This window comes from Polypterus senegalus, chromosome 2 (assembly GCF_016835505.1).
Source record: "Polypterus senegalus isolate Bchr_013 chromosome 2, ASM1683550v1, whole genome shotgun sequence".
NCBI classification, from domain to species: domain Eukaryota; kingdom Metazoa; phylum Chordata; class Cladistia; order Polypteriformes; family Polypteridae; genus Polypterus; species Polypterus senegalus.
In genome coordinates, this window is record NC_053155.1 from 74,860,396 (window position 1) to 74,881,503 (window position 21,108).

The following is a 21,108-nucleotide window of genomic DNA, read 5'->3' on the forward strand; positions in this document are numbered from 1 at the left end:
CAAAAACTGACACTTGAATATGAACAGCTGCTGCTTTTCCATTGCACTTATCTAAACATCTGCTGTATTGTGGGATTGTATACATTTGCTCTTATCCATCCCTGTCAGGATCATCCAGTTGGAATTTCTGAATAGTCGGCATGTGTGGTGACACAGACAACTGCCATCTTAAACACTGGCAGCCCTTCACTGTGTTGTTTTGGACAGATTATCCAAACCCACAAAGACCCCCCAAACCGCCCACCTTTTTCAGCCTTCTACAATATCATGGCTGTTCAAGCCAAGATTGCTGTTCCCTTATTGATGAAAAAGGAACAGAAGTGACACAGTGAAGAGTTTCTCGTTTGTTACTGTAACAGCCTGACTTGTCTTAAAGCGCCTTTCCTGCCAGCCCAGTTGGCGTAAAGTGATTAAAAATAATACAAAAATTTGTGGTCACTTCTGAAACAATGCTTTGGGTGGGGTGGAGAATCAGTTTGGTGCCCCTCAGGTAGTAACAGTAGCCAATGCTGTATTAACTATTTATTAGCTTCCAGATAGACACTCAAACTTATTTCAGGTTTCTTTCTTTATTTTTAAAAAGTGTCAAGATCTCACATTGTATGACTTCCAGTCATTGGGTATGTCGGACTCGCCGAGTGCAGTTGCCAATCTTGTCACTGGACAAGTCAGATTTAGCAACTGTGGGCAGACCCACCAGCACAAACCGAGCCAGCAGTGTGCTTAGAGGGTAATGGCTACCGAGTTCAGCATCAAAACACCGACAGACCTTACTGTGTGTTGCTGCATTGTAGGAATTGGACTTGGAGATGAGCATTCATTGGCCATCGACTCGTGTGTGTGTGTGTGTGTCTATCAAGCCCACCCTATGACGACAGACCCAAGTAAACCTGCTTGTGTGTGTGTGTGTCACACTACACGACTGGAAAGGTTATGTAAATGATGGCTGTAACTGAAAATAGTTTTTGAGAAGTTGTCATTGTAACGTGACGTGGCCTCAAGTAAAGAGAGGACACTTGACGATCGTTTCAGTACAATGTTCAGCTTGTTCGCCTCAGGCTGCAGAAGAGAGAGATGGGTAAGGAGCGAGTGATGGCTTGTGGCCTCATTGCAACAGGAAAATAAACACGTGTGTCCAAAGCGACTTTGTGCACGTCTGTCATATGAATCACCGGTAAAACGTGGGCAAGACTTTTTTTTATTTTTATTTTTTTATTTCAATCTCTTTAATTAATACATCACTTTGTCCATTTTTTGGGGGTTTTCCTGTGTCACATTTGACTGAAAGCTTTGGTTTTCACACGGTCTCACGAGGGACCCTGGAAAAGTCGTTTTCGTGCTTTACAGATAACACTGCAGGACAACAAAGCAAAACTATTAATAAAAACCATAAAACGCCACACGCGGTACAGATGTGCTCGTAGCATTCAGAATGTTTAACCTGATTCAGTAGCTCTGAACGTGTACATCTGGAATAGAAACCTTTCATTCTGAATTCCCTCCTACACACACAATAATTGGAGACTTTTTTTTATTTAATTAAAAACCATCTCTCTCATTTTGTTTTTTAAACATGTCCATTGCATACTGGCTTGATTTCAGTAATGTCTCCATGTCAAGTTCAGTCTTTTCTCTGCTTGTAAAGTCACCTTGTTAGTACTGGTATCAAGTTGTAATCCGTGCCCGTGGCTGTGGCACACTTGCAGTGTTGGCTGCCATTTGTCTGCATATGTCCTTCTCAAGCTCTGACGTTTGATCGTCTCTTTAATCTCCTTCTAGGTGAAGTTAATTATAACGGCGTACAGAGTTCAGCTGCAGTGACCAACACGTGGAATTCAGCAAGGCCCTCATCCGTCAGCCTCGGCAAGTGGAGTTTTCCCCCGTTTAGTCGGACTTTTTTTGCCTTGCAGCTCTTGCATTTGTCACTGGAGCCGTGGCAAGACTGCGTGTGTGAATCGAAACGTTTTAAAGATGCCAGTACACTGACTGGCGCCCAAGGAACGCTACCCCTGATGGGCTGGGCACAGTAGGTTTGTGTACATATGTGTAACTATAAGAGGTAATCTATTTAAGCGATGGTCTTTTGTTTTGTTTCCTGTACACAAGCTGCTATGTGACATGTTCGTTTCTTTGTGTTTAAAGAGATCAAATGTAATGTTTTAGACTGGCTGCCGTTAGATGTCAGAGATTGAACATGGATTTCTTTATGCATTTCATATAGAAAAAATGTTGTACAGTGTAAAGGTTGCAATCCCTTTTAGCAATTTTGGATGGGGGGCCCCGCTGGTGTTTGTAAAAATGTACAGAATGAGTGACCTGCAGGGTGGTGGTGCTGCTGCCACTTCACCTTGGCCCTTGAGGAGTTCCAACAGTTTGCAATCTTTTCAGTGAGGTGCCCTACAGTTTGGGCATCCCCTTGTCAAAATCTAACATGAATTTCTACAATGTACCTAATGTTTACCTGAATACAGAAACTAATTTAACAGTCTGCTGTTGTCTATCTTGGGGAGAATGAGGGGGCAGCAAGGTGACCTAAGTAATGGGGGCTGCCAAAAAATGTTTACAATTGGAAACCCACTGCCGAGACAATCAGTTCTGACGTGTGTGTGTGTGTGTGAGAGAGAGACAGAATGATTCTGATGCACTGGGGGGATTTATTCATTTATTTGAATGGTTCTTTTTTAACAGCACTACTGCAGGTAGAGATTTTGAGAACAGAACTTGTGTCTAAAGTGGTCCATTTGCACCGATGTGCTTTATGGAGTGCAAGCAGAAGCCTTTTAATTCCCACTTCAATAATGAAAGTCTGAAGGAGGAAAAGGCAAAGATCAATTTCTGGGTAAAGGAAAAAAATTGGGTTTTAAAAGAAAAGAATAAAGAGGCACAGCTTTTTTTGTGAATTTTATTCAGCATCGAGTATATACAGTAATCACTGAAGGGCAACAGTGGCCACAGATTATGTCTGCTTACCTTAAGTGCAGAAATCCTCCAGACAGGGTCACAGTGGCACGAGAGGCTGGACTGGTATGAGCATGCCACATCAGCACTCAAGTGTGGCATTAACCTATGGTGGGCACCTGTTGTATGTGCTGTCATGCAGAATGCTTTATTGACGATATTAAAAATGTCACAGTACTAAATTAACTAGTGAGAGAATTATGAACTTTGTTGAATGAAGGCTGCACTTCATGACTCACCTGAAGCGGAGGTGTCATACGAAAAAAAAAAAAGTCCATGCCACTTTACTAAAATGAAGTAAAAACACAAACCATTAAGAATTCTCTTGTTACCGTAAGACACCTTTTACCCTCATGAGCTCAGTCTTCATTGTCAACAGCAGAATCCATCTTCGCAATTCCAGTTTTGGCTCAATAAAGAGAATTCTGAGCTGTGAAACACAATGGAGAGATCAGTACACCATCAAGTCGGCTCCATCCTACACCTGAATATGAACAGTTGTGGCCAGAAATATTGACACCTTTGCACTTTTTGCGGTCCATAATCATGTAGGCGGTGCACTGTGCTTTCAGATACAACTCCCACCATCTGTCACCAACTCAATGAAAACTCGATAGTAGGACAGTGCTGCTGCCAGTGAGGGGCACTAAAACCTAATGGTTCCCTTTCTCTTCATGCCTACAATGAAACACTGAGGAGGTACACTTCATGTTAACTTCACTCCCTAATCCTGAGTGCCTTGTGTCAGCATGTGGTGTCATTCTGGAGCAGGACGATGACCTAAAGTCACAAAAAGCTCTTATTCTCAGAAAATTATCCTTCTTGGTGATTTCAACATCCATATTGACATTACATCTAAACTGAGAAATGAATTCCTATCCTTACTGGACTGTTTTCACTTGACACAACATGTTGATTTTCTCACCCACTTTGGTGGTCATATACTGGATCTGATCTGCACTTCTAGACTATCAGTTGCCAACATTTACAGCACTGATTTGGGACTCTCAGACTTTTTTCACTGTCTTATTATCTCTCCATCCTCTTACCTGTAAACAACAAAGTTCTTGCAGAAACCTTAAAAATATCTGTCCCTCTATCCTTTCTGATCTTTTATTGTCTTCACCTATTCCATCAACACTAGATAGTCTTGTTGATCACTATAACTCGGCCCTTTATTCAGCATTAGATAAAACAGCTCCTTTAAAACATAAGGAGATTTCCTTTAAACGTTCAGCTCCTTGGTATAATTCAGAGCTGCGATCTATGAAAGCAGCTGGCCGACGCCTTGAGAGAATGTCACGCAAGACTGGCCTCACCGTGGACATCCAGGCTTTCTCTGACCACCAAAGAGCTTACAGAGAAGCACTAACTGCTTCCTGTAGTTAATAAACTACTCGAACCCGCATCTGGCCCAACTACCTCTTCTACTGAAGTCTGTGAGGAATTCCTTCACTTTTTCCGTAACAAAATTAAAGATCTAAATAATTCAACTAACATAAATACATCATCTGTTTATATCTCTCCCTGTTTTCCCACTCCATCCAGCTCCTTCTCTAAGTTCTCACCAGTCACATCTGCTTTTGTTAATGACCTGCTTTGTAGGATGAGACCGACTACTTGTGTACTGGACCCCATCCCCACCACACTACTTAAATCCTGCCTTCATGCCATAATCTCGACTGTTACAACAATAATAAACTCATCCCTTAATACTGGCTCTGTGCCGCTCACTTTTAAAATCGCTTCTGTAACCCCAATGTTAAAAAGTCTGGTCTTGATGCTGACAATCTTAACAATTTCAGCCTATTTCCCACTTACCTTTTCTGTCAAAAGTTCTTCAGTGTGTTGTAGCTTCCCAACTCACCAACTACTTAACTTCTAATAACTTGATGGAACCCTTTCAGTCTGGTTTCATGGCGCAGCACAGCTGTGAAACTGCTCTGCTACGGGTAACCAATGATTTGCTTATGGCAGCAGACTCTGGACAAACCAGCATATTAATTCTATTAGACCTCAGTGCAGCATTTGACACTCAGGTCAGACATGACATTCTACTGTCTAGAATGGAGAACATGCTGGGTATCTCTGGCACTGCCCTCCAGTGGTTCAAGTCCTATCTGACTGATAGGCAAGAGTTTGTTAGTCTTGGCAACACCAGGTCCAGAACAGCCATACAAGGAGTTCCTCAGGGCTCTCTCCTTTGTCCTCTGCTTTTCTGTATTTATATGCTTCCCTTGGCCATATTATTCGTAGCTTTGGACTGGGTTATCATTTTTATGCAGATGATACTCAACTCTACTTAAATGTTAAAAGTGGAACTTCATCAGAGCTTTCTCAGCTCACAACCTGCCTCAGTGAAATTAAAACCTGGATGGAGCAGAACTCTTTAAAATTAAATTGCAAAAAACTGAACTCCTGCAAATTGGGACTAAAGTGCAACTTAATAAAATGAGCTCCTTCCCAGTCTATCTTGGAGGTGATCTCATCAGACCTGCCTCTACTGCAAAGAATCTTGGTGTCATTTTTGATTCCTCCGTTTCTTATTCCACCCACATAAATCACATTAAAGAAACTTCTTAAGAAACCTCCGTAACATATCCCGTGTTCACTCCTTCCTCTCCTTTTCTAACACTGAGAAACTTGTCCATGCTTTTATCACACCCGCATTGATTATTGTAACTCGCTGCTGGCAGGTGCCCCTTCTAATCTTATATCACAGCTCCAGCTTATTCAAAACTCGGCTGCAAGAGTCCTTACTTGAACCAGCAGCAGCGAGCACATCACACCCATCCTGCTCCGTCTTCACTGGCTCCCTGTATCCTACAGGATTGAATATAAAATTCTACTAATAACCTACAAAGCCTTAAACGACATTGTGCCAAACTACATCAGTGACCTTCTCCATCACTATGTGCCTGCCTGCCCACTAAGGTCCTCTGATTCTGGCAATCTTGTTGTGCCCCACACTAATCTACACTCCATGGGTGACAGGGCCTTCAGCTGTATAGCGCCCAGACTCTGGAATGACCTACCAAAATTAATCAGATCAGCTGACTCCATGAATTCTTTTAAAAATCAACTCAAAACTCATCTGTTCAGGAAGGCTTTTAGCTCTACCTGACTTTATTACCCTTCTCTCTGTTTACTTCTCTGTCAAGATGCTCATGTAACCTGTGTGTGTGTGTGCGAGACCATCAATTATGATGTCTGTTAGGCTTTCTCTGAATTTACTGTCTTACTCTATTTATTTATTTGGTTTGTACAATATTCTGTAAGTGCCTTGAGCGTGGGAAAGGCGCTATATAAATAAAATGTATTATTAAGACTGGCCAAGCACTGAGATGAGGTTGAACACTGGTAGAGAAGGCAGATCTGGGAGAGTTGTGGGCCAGCAGAAGAGACACAGATGGCTATAGGAAGCACACGAGTGTAGGTCTTTCCAGAACATGTGTACCAAATATATCTGGGTCTGTTATTTTTTTTTTTTTTGTGATCTGTAATATTAATAGGACCTGTGGAAATCTGGTTAGGCCAGCTTCAGACATTTTACAGTAGGCAAGTTATTTGAGGAAAGAAATGCAAAGGTGTCAGCATTGTTGGCCCCAAAAATTAAAATTGTCATTTTAAATTTGACTAGCTTACATCACATTTGTAAGGAGTTCACGCTGGGGAAGGCTTCATCTTCATTTAGCATTTTCTTGCAGTGTCTGAATGGCTGAAATGAGAACAGAACTGCATTGTGATAACCTGAATAAACATCTTTGTTGTGTGCAGGTAATGGTCAGTTAAACACCATCAATAATAAAAGCAGCATGAAAATAAAATGACCAAGCTACTCACTGGGATACTGAAGGTCATTCTCAGACCCCAAGGTATAACTCCTGGGAGTGGGAACTCAGCTTTATAAAAATGTTTGTCTGGACAAAAGTCATGTAACGTCAAGACCAGCACATCCTCTCATTGTCAGCTTTTATTGGGAACCTTTGCCATCTAAGCAGATTTAAGGAATTTTAAGGAAATAAAGAAAATGTAAAAAAGAAAACCCCTATTTATCCACAGCCAAAACCACTGAACCTCAGAAATGCAGGACCACCTGTTCATTTGCAGAGGCTCCTTTTTCTACATCAGCGGAGTCAGTCAAGCCAGCACATGACTTGAGCGTTCCTGTTTATGATGGGTGACTCCTGAAACGTGCAGATTAGCATGAGCATCGCCCGCTTGCATTCCTTTGTGTACCACCAGTAGTTTTTTTTTTTTAATAAAATAAAAAGACAAATTGTGACTTCAAGTCCATTTGCACACAGATGGTAAACACAGACACTGGGCAGTTACTTCACAGTACACCCCCAGGTGGGTCTTGGGGATAGGATGGAGAGGAAATTAGGTCACCCAAAGAAAATGCTGGAAGATGACAGGAGAACATGCAAATATGCCATCCAGTGAGTGGGCCAGGACTTAAAAACACACAGCTTTGTGGTGTGAGAAGCACAAGGCCAGATGAAGGAGAGTCACAGTTCACACTTGGAAGGCAACTCTGCTGCTTTTTAAACAGAGCATGGGTTGTGACTTTACAATATACACTTGGCAATTCAGTGGCTGCCTTCAGGCTCCCTTCACTTAAACAATGAATAATAAATGTTGTGACCACCACAGGAAAATACAGGAAAGTGACATCCAATAAGCCAGGAAACACCAGCACAGAAAGGGCTGAAACCTGGAACAGGCCAGCAAAGTTGAAGGCGAGACAAATGAATGAAATACTGGAAGAACCTGCCTGTCCTAATCTTCATTCACATAATCTTAGCAAGTCAGTGGCAGGCTTCTGTGGGGCTCTTTATGTGATGTTCTATACCCGGTGACAGTCTAACATATGTACTCCTCAGGAAGGACAATGCAGAGAATGTAGCAACAAAGCACAAAAAAATGAGTGTTTTGGGTCAAGTAAAAAGAAGTGAATCTCATCTGTCTGTCGTCTCATCCTTCACGTACAACAATAAAATGGGAAAATTTGGGGTGGGCAAAATTGTGGCTGAATTGCCTAAGCGGTTAACACTTAATGCTACAGCAGCTTCATCAGGGGGCACATCAGTGGCGAGCTCAACAGTGCGGGACAATCAGCACAGAATGCTGTTCAGTCGTCATGTGAATTGTGGAGGCCTGCAAGAAGATCAGCAACTACAGTCAGCAAGTCTGACATACCCTACGACTTGAAGTCAGATATGCGACATTGGTGTAACCAAGCCTGCTCAACAGACAGAACAGACTCCAGTGGACTGGGATGTGCCTTTTGCTTGTAATCCCAGTCCTACCGCAGAAAACGACCTTCAAGCAAGTCCTCCAATCATACCAAATCCCGACAGTCTATGTATAAGCTCATCAGGATGAGAAAGGGGGGCCATTTCCACTCAAATCTGACCCATCCCCCTTAGGGAGTTGAGGTGAGCAAGCTGAAACAATACATACTGATCAACAAAATTAAAATATGACAACTAGGGTGAGGGTGAAAGGAAAGGGTGCATAATGACCAGTGAACCCCAAAGAAAAGTCCAATTTTTGAGTCTAATAAGTACCATAATACAGACTGAAGAATCGGCAATGGGCTCCTCACTGGCCACAATAAGAAACACACATGTCAGCGTATCCTTCAAGGCCCTTTACCTTGGCAACACAGAACATGCACACTGATGAACATCAGGGCACAGGATCTCATTTGCTCTTCTCTAGATATTTAACTTTAGTTCCACATCCAAGTGCATCTTAGATGGGTGGGACTGGACTGCATATGTGCCTGAGGGGGGTTGCCAACCAGGATCCCAATTTTTATTATTGTGTGGTGGGTGTGGCAACAGTGCTGTATCAGTGCCTGCTCCCCGACCTGTCCTGCCACAATGGCACAGCCTACATGGGCTGAAGGAAGCAGGCAGGAGTGAGGTGCCAGTTAGTCAGAAGGCCCACAAACATCTGGTACTCGTGTGTTATAACCCCGCCAGCTGGCAAGAGAAAATGTTAGTTTTTTCCATTTGTTTATTTACAAAACAAAAACAAGAATATGTAAAAGCAGACTGGTAATTACTTTTGTCGCAAAGTTTCTAACTGTCGTTAAGTACAACATTGAAAGGATCACGAGTGAATGAAGAAGTGTTATATGGCCTGAATGGCGGGGGTTATAACACACGAACACCAACCTTTTGAGATGCAAGAGAAAAACCCATACTGGGCGCTAAACACTCGTCTGGAAAAATTAGCACATATATTTTATAAATAAATTATAAATACACAAAGCAGTCAAACGTCTTCTGGACACACCCAGGCATTTTCAGGTTTTCTTAAAGACACTGATGCCCTTCTTTCATCACAATACCATTAACTGTACTTAAAGACACACACACAAGACACTACAAGTGTTGCTAGTGGTATTACTGCTTGAAATTCATTTTTGATTTCCTATTCCCATATTTTCAACCCCTAACTTGCCATGTCGTCTGCACTCATCACTGCACAACCGTTAAGGTTCCCGCATACTATTTATTACTCATTCGTCCACCCATGCATGCACACCATGGTGGCATTACTGAACACACGCCACGACTGCTGCTCTTGGCCCGCCAGGTCGCCATCGTTTTCTTGCAGGCTGTACGCGCCCGTCAAGCTCGTCCAACAGCATCCCGGTGCCGCTCGTCTGCTCTGTAATCCGTTAAAAGAGAAAGGGCAAAATAAACGGAAGGCCCGTTTTAATGCACCTAACTCGGCGGCGTAATGGATAAAGCTGTCATGCCGGGTGGAGTGGATGGCGATGCAGTTGGTAAGAAAGAAGGTCAAGAAAGGTGGAGCCGGCCAAGTCAACCCGTAACGAGTAAAACTTCACGTCTGGCGAGGGAAGACGACACCAAAAAACCAACACACACTTTAAAACTGCTTCTGAGCGGAGAAGTGCGTGTTGGTGACCTCCCGCCACGCTTCACCGGTTAGAAAAGGCGGCAAGATGCTCAAGTCGTCGACCACTGTTCACCCAGAGAGCCGCAGGGGTGCCGGACAATGGGGGACAGGCTGCACACAAGCTCGTTGCTTTCTTTTCACCAGGCTCGTACTTCTCAGCACAGTGTCCCAAGCCGCCCCTCCGACGTCCGGTGAAAGTCGGCATCATATAAATGGATGGTGTGAGCAGAGCGTAAGAATGGCGTTTCTAGAAGTAGATTGGTGTCAATTTCTTAGCTACACTGGGTCTTCGTACTACGCAGTCGCGTGTCCCGCAGATTCGGACTTTCTGCGCATGCCTGTTAGTTTTCCGCTTCAGCCGACTTCTAGCTAAACAAGCGCCCACACAGTGGTGAGTCACGTGCACCTGTTGCGTCGCTAATGCACTCCTTTCGCATGAACGCGCACACGCGGACTGCCAGCTGACTGCCACCAGACTGCAGCGGTCCACCAGTCAGACTTCACAGATTCTGTTATCCATTCGCCTCACTACGTAGCACTGTCGATGACGAGATTTGATTGTCTGCGACATCAACTAAAACAGCAGCAATCTTCCCAGAGAAAGCACCTGGGCACTGGAAGACGCAGCCGGATTAAGTTTCCAATACATTTGATTAAAACCGCCCAGAGACGTGGACGAAATGACAGCATCTTTCCTTAAAACGAAAATGTACCGGCCACTGAAAAACGTAAACGATGCTCGTCAATGTAAACGTTCTTTTATTTGTCTTGCACGTTACTTCCCAAACTAGTACGTTGAATGTTTTTGGTGTCAGTTACTACACTAATACCTATTAAAATGGTTAAATACTGGAGTAAAACTTGGCTCTCATCACCTCCAGCATTCCTGGACACGTATCTGTCTGTCTTTTATTGAACACTTAACATTTTCATGGCCCGATTCTCCAGCTCGTGATTCGTATGTACTGAGAAGTATGCATACTGACAATGTGCAGCTTTCTTGGCTTACCCAGTTACAAAGGGCCAAGCAGTATACAAAGAAAACAAATACAAATTTAATGTAAAATGTAATGCAAATTTAAATGTAAAATGGATTTAATGTAAACGGAATCTAATGTACACATTTAATGTAAAATGTACTTCCCTCTGTGACCAAGGCTATGATCAATAACAATTTATAAGAACTTTCAAATGCTATACTGTCATACAGCAGGTGCTCAGATCACTCAAGGGCCAAGCAAAATTCACAGACCCCAGACAAAAAAAGGCATCCTTCTCACTTTATTCTTAAAGTAAGCTTAACAAGCAACTAATGCACCTTAAAAAGACGAAAAATAAAATCATCTACCTGAGGAAAAAGTAGATACAAACATAGGATAAAGCAGGTTTAGAAGACAGATGGATAGAAACATTTTCTTAATTTGAAGATATTACTTTTGGATTTACTTTGTAATTTTCTGACAAATCCTTGTTATGTGCAAGATACACATTTGATTTTAATGCAGAAATATACTGCTTTCAGGCACTGCTGAGACAGACCACCCTGGCTCACTAGTGAAAATGCAGCATAAAAACCAAATCAGCACTAAATTGGAATGGGAGGACTTGGGCAAAAACATATTCAGATCAGCTTGTGAAAATGCAGCTGAAAATTATGCAATAAGGGAACTAGGATAAAATCAGTTTAAACCCATTCTCCTTATCAAGCTCTGAGCTAAACCAACTTTTGAACTAAGGCGCTTTTTGTGTCAAGATCCCCCCCAAAAGATATGAACCTTCTGTTAAAATTTGCTCAAATATTTTGTATTTTATTATTCAAGTATTATGCTTTAAATGGATAGGATTCTTTAAAGCAGATCATGCTTTTCAGAAAATATTAACAAGCTCACAATATATGAATGTTGAAATAGGCAATTACTACTTGTGTAATTTCTATTTTAATTATGTTTGGGGTTATTAGACATAAGAAGAAACTGATTATTTTAAAAGGAGAACTACCCAGTGAGGGTCAGGATTTAGGAAGCAGGAGGATCTGAACAATGTGAAACAAAAGTTTTCTTATATAAGCAGAACGAAAATGAAAGAGTGACAGATTATTTTGAAGATGGAGGAAGGTCTGAATCTGTATCTTTATTGCCAGACTGTAGAATGAATAAACATTTTTATTGTTACATATATTTTGCATTTAATCTTTTTTTGTAACTCAAATATTTTAAGTTCTTTTCATATCAACTTGGTATAGGGACTTACTCTGGTGTGAGAAGTTCAGTTGGCACAACTTTGGGATTTAATTGAAGGGCAAAGCAGGATTTAAATATATCATTGACGGCCTGCAACAGGTAACCAACTCTGTTAAAAGTTCTAATATCAGGTGCTGGGACCAGATATGTGGAACTGCAGGGAAAACCAAAAGTGTCCTAAAATAATGACTGCCGGCAAATCTCTCACCCTTTAGACAATGAAAGAGACGGATAACCTGGGTGTCCAGGCCCGGATCGATGCATGTTACTGTGATTCATTTATATTTCATTCTGGCAGATAGCCTCAGCCTGCTACAATACTTCTGCAGGGACATAGAAACTGCCAGTTCAAACTCGAAATGTACAACTGCTGGGAGTGTATACACAAAATACATTATTAAAAAAGACTGTCAAATTGTAACATATTAATTGATTTTGGCCTTGGAACTAGCAATATGTTGTTTTTGTTATACAATATGAATCACCTAACATGTTCCAACAAAACACATTTAAATTAACTGTCACCATGGAAGAATGGTCCTTTCCCCCCATCATTACAGTTACAATTTTTTTTTTTAATTTAAAATCATTAAACAGTGCTCACAACTAATAAAAATCAAAAGTTTGTCTTCTAGGTATCCACTAGTATGAATATATAAAAGCAGTTTTGTGATGAATGACCCAAAACTTGTCAACAGTTTTTTAATGTGATGATCATCTTATTGTATTCACTTATTTGCAAATAATTATAAACAAAATGTACTGCATGAACAACAAATATCTTTGTACTGATAAAAAAAAAAAAAACTGACATGTACTGATAGCACTAGTGCAGATTTCAAAACTCATTTTTAGGAAACTAGATAGAGCAGCAACTGCTTTAACTATAGTATAAGAACAATTTAATGGAACAAAATAATTAGTAGAGACACACATTAGAAGCATCAGAATGAGAACCTGGACAACAGACCACGTATTATAAATGTTATAAACCATTAACAGATAAAACACTTAGTATGCATGATACAATTACAAAACAACACGTGTTTCCTGATATAGGAAAAGAAGAATTCAAGTTAAATTTACAATGAAATCAAACACAATGTTAAGGTATCTCAGAAATGGCTGCCATGAATGATAACCTATATTAACCATTTAACTAAATGTTTTTATAGGTTCTCCTTACTAGGATACAGAAACAAGAATTCAATATTTGTTGAAAAATCACCTAGACAACACAAGGATGTAAGGAAAAGCAATTCCCACATAAAATCATATACCGTAACGCTTTCAGTGTGAAAATAAATACATACAGTGGATATTACTCCACTGATATATTAATAGGGAGGGTACGCGTCCAGTTTGTAAATCCAGAATATGCAGATACTACATATTCCCAAAATAAAATGGCAGTATGCGAGTTTCTCTCTCTCTCAGCTGGAAATCTTCTGTGAAGAACCTGGTGACTGTTAGGAAGACAGTGGCCTGGATCGACCAACATGATGGCACCTGACCCTCTCCAGGTTAAGGAGACAAGAATGCAGCACATGTACTGTAAATACACTTAAAATGTTCCATAAACTGCTTTATATCCCATCCTTTCTTATTATTATTTGGATCAATGCTTTTTAACATTACTCAAGAACAGGAAAAGAAAAAACAATAGCTGCATTCCCCCTATTTGCATTTGTACCATTTTACTGATGTTGCCCCTTAAATTTTCCTGACAGCCAAACTCTAGTTATCAGGGATATAAAAGAAATATTGCCTGTCAGGCAATGTGACACCTGCATACCACGAATATGCCCGCATTTCATTTTTATATGCTTTATTACAAACAGCCATACAGCCAACTGTTGTACTTTTTATTTACAATACATTTCTTCAATATCCTGAAACACATTTGATCAACACTTAAATGTGAATTCCTGAACATAATCTGAAGCTACATGGCAAGATAGCATACAAATCATTTACTGAAAACATTTTGACAAAAAAAGAGGAGTTTCTGAATTTTTAAAAATGCCCAACATGTCCAAAAGGCAGTTCTTCCTCCTTGGGACAAAACAATTCCATTTTGATCAATGAGATTGCCAAATTACTTCAGATTTTAAAAAGCTCCACCCAAAAGAAACAAATTTCCACTAACTTCAAGTAAATAAAATACACTTTTTAATGGATTAAAAAAAGCCTTTTTCATTTAAACTAACGTTAAGATGAAAGCTTTCAGACAAAAAAATCTAAATTTATGTTGTGTTACAGTTTTCACTTTTGTTTTGTAATTTACAAACTTAATGGTTAAGAGTTTAATTTGAAACTGGCCAGAAAGCATGGATACACTTCAGGTGAAAGGAGTCAGTATTTCATTTGACCTGTACCTGTGTAGCCTCCTCAGCACTACTGCCTTAAACAATTTCTTAAACCTCTGAAACTTTCATTGACCCACTGGCAAAGGGCATATTTCAAGTGTGTATGTGTACATTGCAAAAATCCTACAAGTCAATCAAAAGCAATAACGGCATTTACCAAGGTTGTCTTCCTTCAAATAAAATACAAATTTCCATGTTGTTGGTTCTGTCAGTAATAAAATATGTGATCTGCACATATACAGTATATGCCAAAGTGAGCAGGATGTCACAGCTAAATTAATCTGCTCCCATCTATGTCAAGCCAAACAACAGTGAAAGAAAAGGATAGCTGAGGTTAAGACCAGTGGCATATTTTCATCTATGACTGGTAATTCATGCTACATTTCTCAATTGCACACAAAAAGCACAAACTAAACTTGGTGTGTGACAGCTCAGCGATACAATGTTGTGCACTATGCATTTGTGCAACGGGTGAGGAAAGTGTATACTGGCAGTGTTAACAAATAACTGAGGAAGTTTCAAATGAAGATGGTCATCTGTTACATTTACACTGGTGATTAAATTGGCAGCTCCATTTGTTAATGTCAAAATAAAATTTATTTAGTGTCTCAATAATTCAGACAAATCTCCGTTTACTATGATACATACAGCATTAATAGACACGAGCCAGGACTGCTTCTGACTGAATACTAAAGTGGAAACACTATCATTTGTTTGGTATTTGAAAGCAAATTAACATCAATGAGTAAAACCTACAAAATGTGACAAAGGTAGTGAAAACAACATGTCCGATATGTGAATGGTACAGTGGTGAATGTAATGCAGTCTTTCAGTTTAAAGGTAATTTAACCTGCATAAGCAAAAATGTCTGATCACCCAAGTATTGCACCTTAAAACCAACACAGCAAAGGCTGTTTAACAGTTCTGAAACAGTGGATTATGTAAAAATGATTAGTTTGATTTCTCACAGGAAGCCTTAAACATTGGAATAAATGTAAAAATGGATGGAGAGATTTGGAAAATAAAGCAGCCGGAGTTTAGACCTTTAAATAAATGACTTATGTGTTATATATTACTCTTAAGTATTTTATCCAGCTAATGATGCAAAAACAAAAACAAATGCTACAAACATTACAATGAAATTTTGTTATAAAAACAGCTATGAAGGGTTTGTTAACATAATAAATTCCATAGAAATTTAGGAAATTATCATTTCAACAGTACTGACAGGTTTACTTTTTTGCATCAGTATTGATTATAAGCAGTATTTTTCAGTTACTGGACAGAAAATGTCAGAAAATAAATTAGACATCAGCAGCACATGATAAGAATAAATCAGGTAGTCCATGACAATGGCATTCCATATAAGCCTTACAGTATACTGAAGTTTCCCCCAAGATTATAAAGTCTGCATGTCTATCACAAGTTAAACTGAAACCATGCATTGTATTTTGATATTAATGAATGTCAAAACAAGTTTACTGAAATTATGTCTCTAACACTACTTCATGGATACACCACGATTTTAAAACTGCTGTTGGTGAGACAATGTTACACTGATCAGGGATTTTAAGTTTTAAACTGTTTTAAGTGCTTAATTTGCATAATAACCACTGCTAGATCAGCTAAGGATTTGCACATTTTCACACATGTGCAGTTTCAACCTACCCCAGATTAGTGCCTCGAGACAATCCTATCCCGGTGGTCTACAGACAATTTCTTTGACTTCATGCTTGGTTTGTGCTCTCACATCAACTGTCAACTGTGGGACCTTATATAGACAGGTGTGTGCCTTTCCAAAGCGTGTCCAATCAACTGAATGTACCACAGGTGGACTCCAGTTATGCTGCAGAAACATCTCAAGGATGATCAGGGGAAACAGGATGCACCAGAGCTCAATATTGAGCTTCATGGCAAAGGCTGTGAATACTCATGTACATGTGCTTTCTCAGTTTTTTTATTTTTAATACATTTGCAAAAATCTCAAGTAAACTTTTTTTAACGTTGTCATTATGGGGTGTTGTGTAGAATTCTGAGGAAAAAAATGAATTTAATCCATTTTGGAATAAGGCTGTAACATAAAATGTGGAAAAAGTGATGCACTGTGAAAACTTTCCGGATGCACTGTATATGTATGTATGTATGTATGTATATATGTGTGTGTGTGTATAAATAATACAGTATATACACAGTATACAGTGTAAGATTCAAACTGAAATTTAATTTACTTCTTATACTTTTACACAAAGTTTAACATCCACATATAAAATTTACCTCCAAATTTTTCTATTCTTGGTAATGAAAAGCATGGTTTATGCCATCAAAGGCTGAGGCCTATTTTATCGCAACTCTCACCATCAGATATCTTCTGCTAATATCAGTAAACACTTTTCTCATTCAATTAATTGATCATTTTTTTCTTTAGCTTACACAATACATAATGTCAGTGGCCTTCAGCTTTTTAAATTCTCATCATGTTTAACCAAATAACCATGCAGTCATCTGTGAAACCCTATTTTACCATATTCAATTCAACAAAGTTCCAATTCCTAGTTAGCCAGTCCATTAATAACTAAACCATTTTCTAATCCTACTGATATTGAAGGTTTCTAAAATCTAAGGTTACTTTGCTATACCAATCTAATATCTTCCCTTAGAAATCCTCATGTCTATTTAATAATAAGTTTTGTTTGTTGTTACAAATTTCTTCAGTCACCAAAAACAGTGCCATAAAATTTCAACATCTTTTAGGCATATTTTGGACTTCTGTACAACATGGGCAACTTAAATTTCAGATTTCCAACTACCATCATTTTCTTTTAAAACTAAAAATAAGATGCACTAATGATATTTTACTTGTTATCATAACTATTAAACTCCAGAAACAGTAAAGTGTCTGTTGGAAGAATTCACATTTAAACTTGATTTATTATGGTTAACAAATTATACTTAACATTCAGGCCACAGTCACTTTTAACAGTAAACTAAAATCCAACTTTGAGATGCATTCATCTCTTTAGTATGCAGTGCACTTAGAATAAAAATTTGGTTGTATGGTATTGGCAAATATGGTGCCATTAAAAAAAAAAAAAACCCAAAATACAACCCCAAGGAAAATGTGTGAAAAAAGATGGAAAAAGAACCATCAGGTTTAATGAGACAAAAAAGGGGATATATCAAACCTTCATGGTAAGAACTGTGCCATGAAATATTGTATTTGTAGCAGTATGCTGTGAATTTGCTTTTCACTGAAAGGCCCTGTCAGCTGCCGAAATAGAGGGTAAATTTAATCTGAAAATCTCAATTTAGTACATCAACTCAAACTGTAACAAATAATCCCAAGCCCAAACCAACAGCTAAATAGCATTCAAAATGTACAGAAATTCTGCACAAGGGTGGTAAAATTGCGGTATACATCATTTCCCCAAATAACTTGCAATAGCTGAACTAGTTCTGCAAGAACACCTAGGCAATTATTAAATGTAAAACACAGAAAAGGATATATACAGTATACTTTTTCTTATTTTCTATGTTATTTACAGTAGTGTTTGCCCCCTTCCTGATTTCTTATTCTTTTGCATGTTTGTCACACAAAATGTTTCTGATCATCAAACACATTTAACCATTAGTCAAATATAACACAAGTAAACACAAAATGCAGTTTTTAAATGATGGTTTTTATTATTTAGGGAGAAAAAAAATCCAAACCTACATCGCCCTGTGTGAAAAAGTAATTGCCCCCTTGTTAAACAATAACCTAACTGTGGTGTATCACACCTGAGTTCAATTTCCGTAGCCACCCCCAGGCCTGATTACTGCCACACCTGTTTCAATCAAGAAATCACTTAAATAGGAGCTGCCTGACACAGAGAAGTAGACCAAAAGCACCTCAAAAGCTAGACATCATGCCAAGATCCAAAGAAATTCAGGAACAAATGAGAACAGAAGTAATTGAGATCTATCAGTCTGGTAAAGGTTATAAAGCCATTTCTAAAGCTTTGGGACTCCAGCGAACCACAGTGAGAACCATTATCCACAAATGGCAAAAACATGGAACAGTGGTGAACCTTCCCAGGAGTGGCCGGCCGACCAAAATTACCCCAAGAGCGCAGGGACGAGTCATCCGAGAGGTCACAAAGACCCCAGGACAACGTCTAAAGAACTGCAGGCCTCACTTGCCTCAATTAAGGTCAGTGTTCACGACTCCACCATAAGAAAGAGACTGGGCAAAAACGGCCTGCATGGCAGATTTCCAAGACGCAAATCACTGTTAAGCAAAAAGAACATTAGGGCTCGTCTCAATTTTGCTAAGAAACATCTCAATGATTGCCAAGACTTTTGGGAAAATACCTTGTGGACTGATGAGACAAAAGTTGAACTTTTGGAAGGCAAATGTCCGTTACATCTGGTGTAAAAGGAACACAGCATTTCAGAAAAAGAACATCATACCAACAGTAAAATATGGTGGTGGTAGTGTGATGGTCTGGGGTTGTTTTGCTGCTTCAGGACCTGGAAGGCTTGCTGTGATAGATGGAACCATGAATTCTACTGTCTACCAAAAATCCTGAAGGAGAATGTCCGCCATCTGTTCGTCAACTCAAGCTGAAGCGATCTTGGGTGCTGCAACAGGACAATGACCCAAAACACACCAGCAAATCCACCTCTGAATGGCTGAAGAAAAACAAAATGAAGACTTTGGAGTGGCCTAGTCAAAGTCCTGACCTGAATCCAATTGAGATGCTATGGCATGACCTTAAAAAGGCGGTTCATGCTAGAAAACCCTTAAATAAAGCTGAATTACAACAATTCTGCAAAGATGAGTGGGCCAAAATTCCTCCAGAGCGCTTTAAAAGACTCAAAGGCTTGATTGCAGTTATTGCTGCTAAGGGTGGCCCAACCAGTTATTAGATTCAGGGGGCAATTACTTTTTCACACAGGGCCATGTAGGTTTGGATTTTTTTCTCCCTAAATAATAAAAACCATCATTTAAAAACTGCATTTTGTGTTTACTTGTGTTATATTTGACTAATGGTTAAATGTGTTTGATGATCAGAAACATTTTGTGTGACAAACATGCAAAAGAATAAGAAATTAGGAAGGGGGCAAATAGTTTTTCACACCACTGTATAATACAAGTCAATGTTTCACTAAGCATGAAAAACAAAACTAAATTTGCTGTAATATTAGGCTGTAACACAGTATACTCTGGTAGCAATCTGTGAGGATGCTGGTATCTTAAAGCATTGCATATTCTACAAACATGCACAATTTAATACATTTCTAAGGCAAATGGCATTGAAATAATATTTCCCACTATGTTGACTGGATAAGGAGTTTGGGCGATTGGAGGCTCTAATTGCACAAGTAATTACAGTTATTGCTAATAGGCTCAGTTTGATTGTCAGCAAGAATTTAATTTTGAATGAAGCATTTTGTTAAGGCTAAAACCCACCTCTATTAACAAGCTGCAAATGAAATAGTATAATCAGCTCCCACACTACAATGGTCTGATATCCCAGTTTAAGAGCCTGCAACAGAATTGTTCAAACTATTTCTCTTCATTTAACACAATATATGCATACAGAAACGTACCTTCAAAAACTGAAAGACATTGATGTTTTATTTGTTTTTGAGTATACTTTAATAAAAAAAGTTAAAATATTTTATAATTTTGCAGATTGTTTATCCTGAACTTTAACAGAACACAAAGAATAAGAAAGATGTAACCTAAGAAATATAATGTAGACAACTGTAATAAGAATGATTAGAAACCATATGGATCCACAATATTAAGTTAAAAAAAAAAAAAATAAGGCAACAAAGAGAGATTACAAGGAAGATGTATGAATGTAATCTAAAACCAAGTAAACAGACAAAAATACACAAGTTACAAGGAATTACAAAAATCTAAGAAACACTCAACCAAAATATTTTTAAAACAATAATAAAAATAATTAGCACAAGAAAATGTAATCAACAAACATGACAAATATAAATGAGTCAATTTATGGAATAAAACGGTATATAAATGGACCAACTTTAATAGTAGAAAAGTAAAAAAAATAAATAAATAAGAAAAACAAAAACAGTAAATAACAACTGAAATTAAATAAAAACAAGGTCAGATGGTCTAAAAACCATAAAATTAATTCAAACAGGGTAGAGAATTCTAAACGCACAAGAGATATGTTGTCATGTGGATTAATCCAAAAAAAATGAATTCAAATGACTTTTTCATAAAATGACAACACAAGGAACATCACTTAGTATGAGGTCATCAAAGTCAGGTAAATTAATTCTCAAAAGGTGTGTCCCAATGACTTAATGAATTCAAAATAACAGCTCAGGTACATCGCCTACCCTGTTCAAGAAGGACCCTGATAATAGTATGATAAACAAAAATCAACAGCAAAGGTTTAAAAATGTGTTTATAGAAGTGTATACCCAGAAGTATCACAAAAAACAAGAACAGGAATACAAATGATTAAAACTGAATGTAGTATCATGGCTGGAAATGATTATGAAATAAAAGCGAATTTGTCAAAAGAAAAATTCAGAAAAGCAGAAAAAAATCATGTCAATTGTTTAATACTTTTTCTAAA

The 21,108-nt window shown here is 38.7% G+C and overlaps 2 protein-coding genes across 6 annotated transcripts in view; one reads left to right on the forward strand and one right to left on the reverse strand.

Moving 5' to 3' along the window:
* Positions 1 to 2,488, forward strand: part of mphosph8 (M-phase phosphoprotein 8) — a 54,027-nt gene extending 51,539 nt beyond the window's left edge. For all 3 annotated transcript variants that reach the window (XM_039743990.1, XM_039743991.1, XM_039743992.1), the window contains one exon: positions 1,780 to 2,488. In XM_039743990.1, coding sequence (XP_039599924.1) covers positions 1,780 to 1,821 — 42 coding nt within the window. In that variant the 3' untranslated portion in view covers positions 1,822 to 2,488. The remainder of the gene's footprint in view (positions 1 to 1,779) is intronic.
* A 400-nt stretch (positions 2,489 to 2,888) lies between these two features.
* The window catches only part of pspc1 (paraspeckle component 1), a 139,098-nt gene continuing 120,878 nt past the window's right edge, over positions 2,889 to 21,108 (reverse strand). For 2 of the 3 annotated variants that reach the window (XM_039743996.1, XM_039743994.1), the window contains 2 exons: positions 6,604 to 6,676; positions 2,889 to 3,388 (listed from right to left, as the gene is read on the reverse strand). In XM_039743996.1, coding sequence (XP_039599930.1) covers positions 6,605 to 6,676 — 72 coding nt within the window. In that variant the 3' untranslated portion in view covers positions 2,889 to 3,388; position 6,604. The remainder of the gene's footprint in view (positions 3,389 to 6,603; positions 6,677 to 21,108) is intronic. The other variant, XM_039743995.1, reaches the window with a different exon arrangement.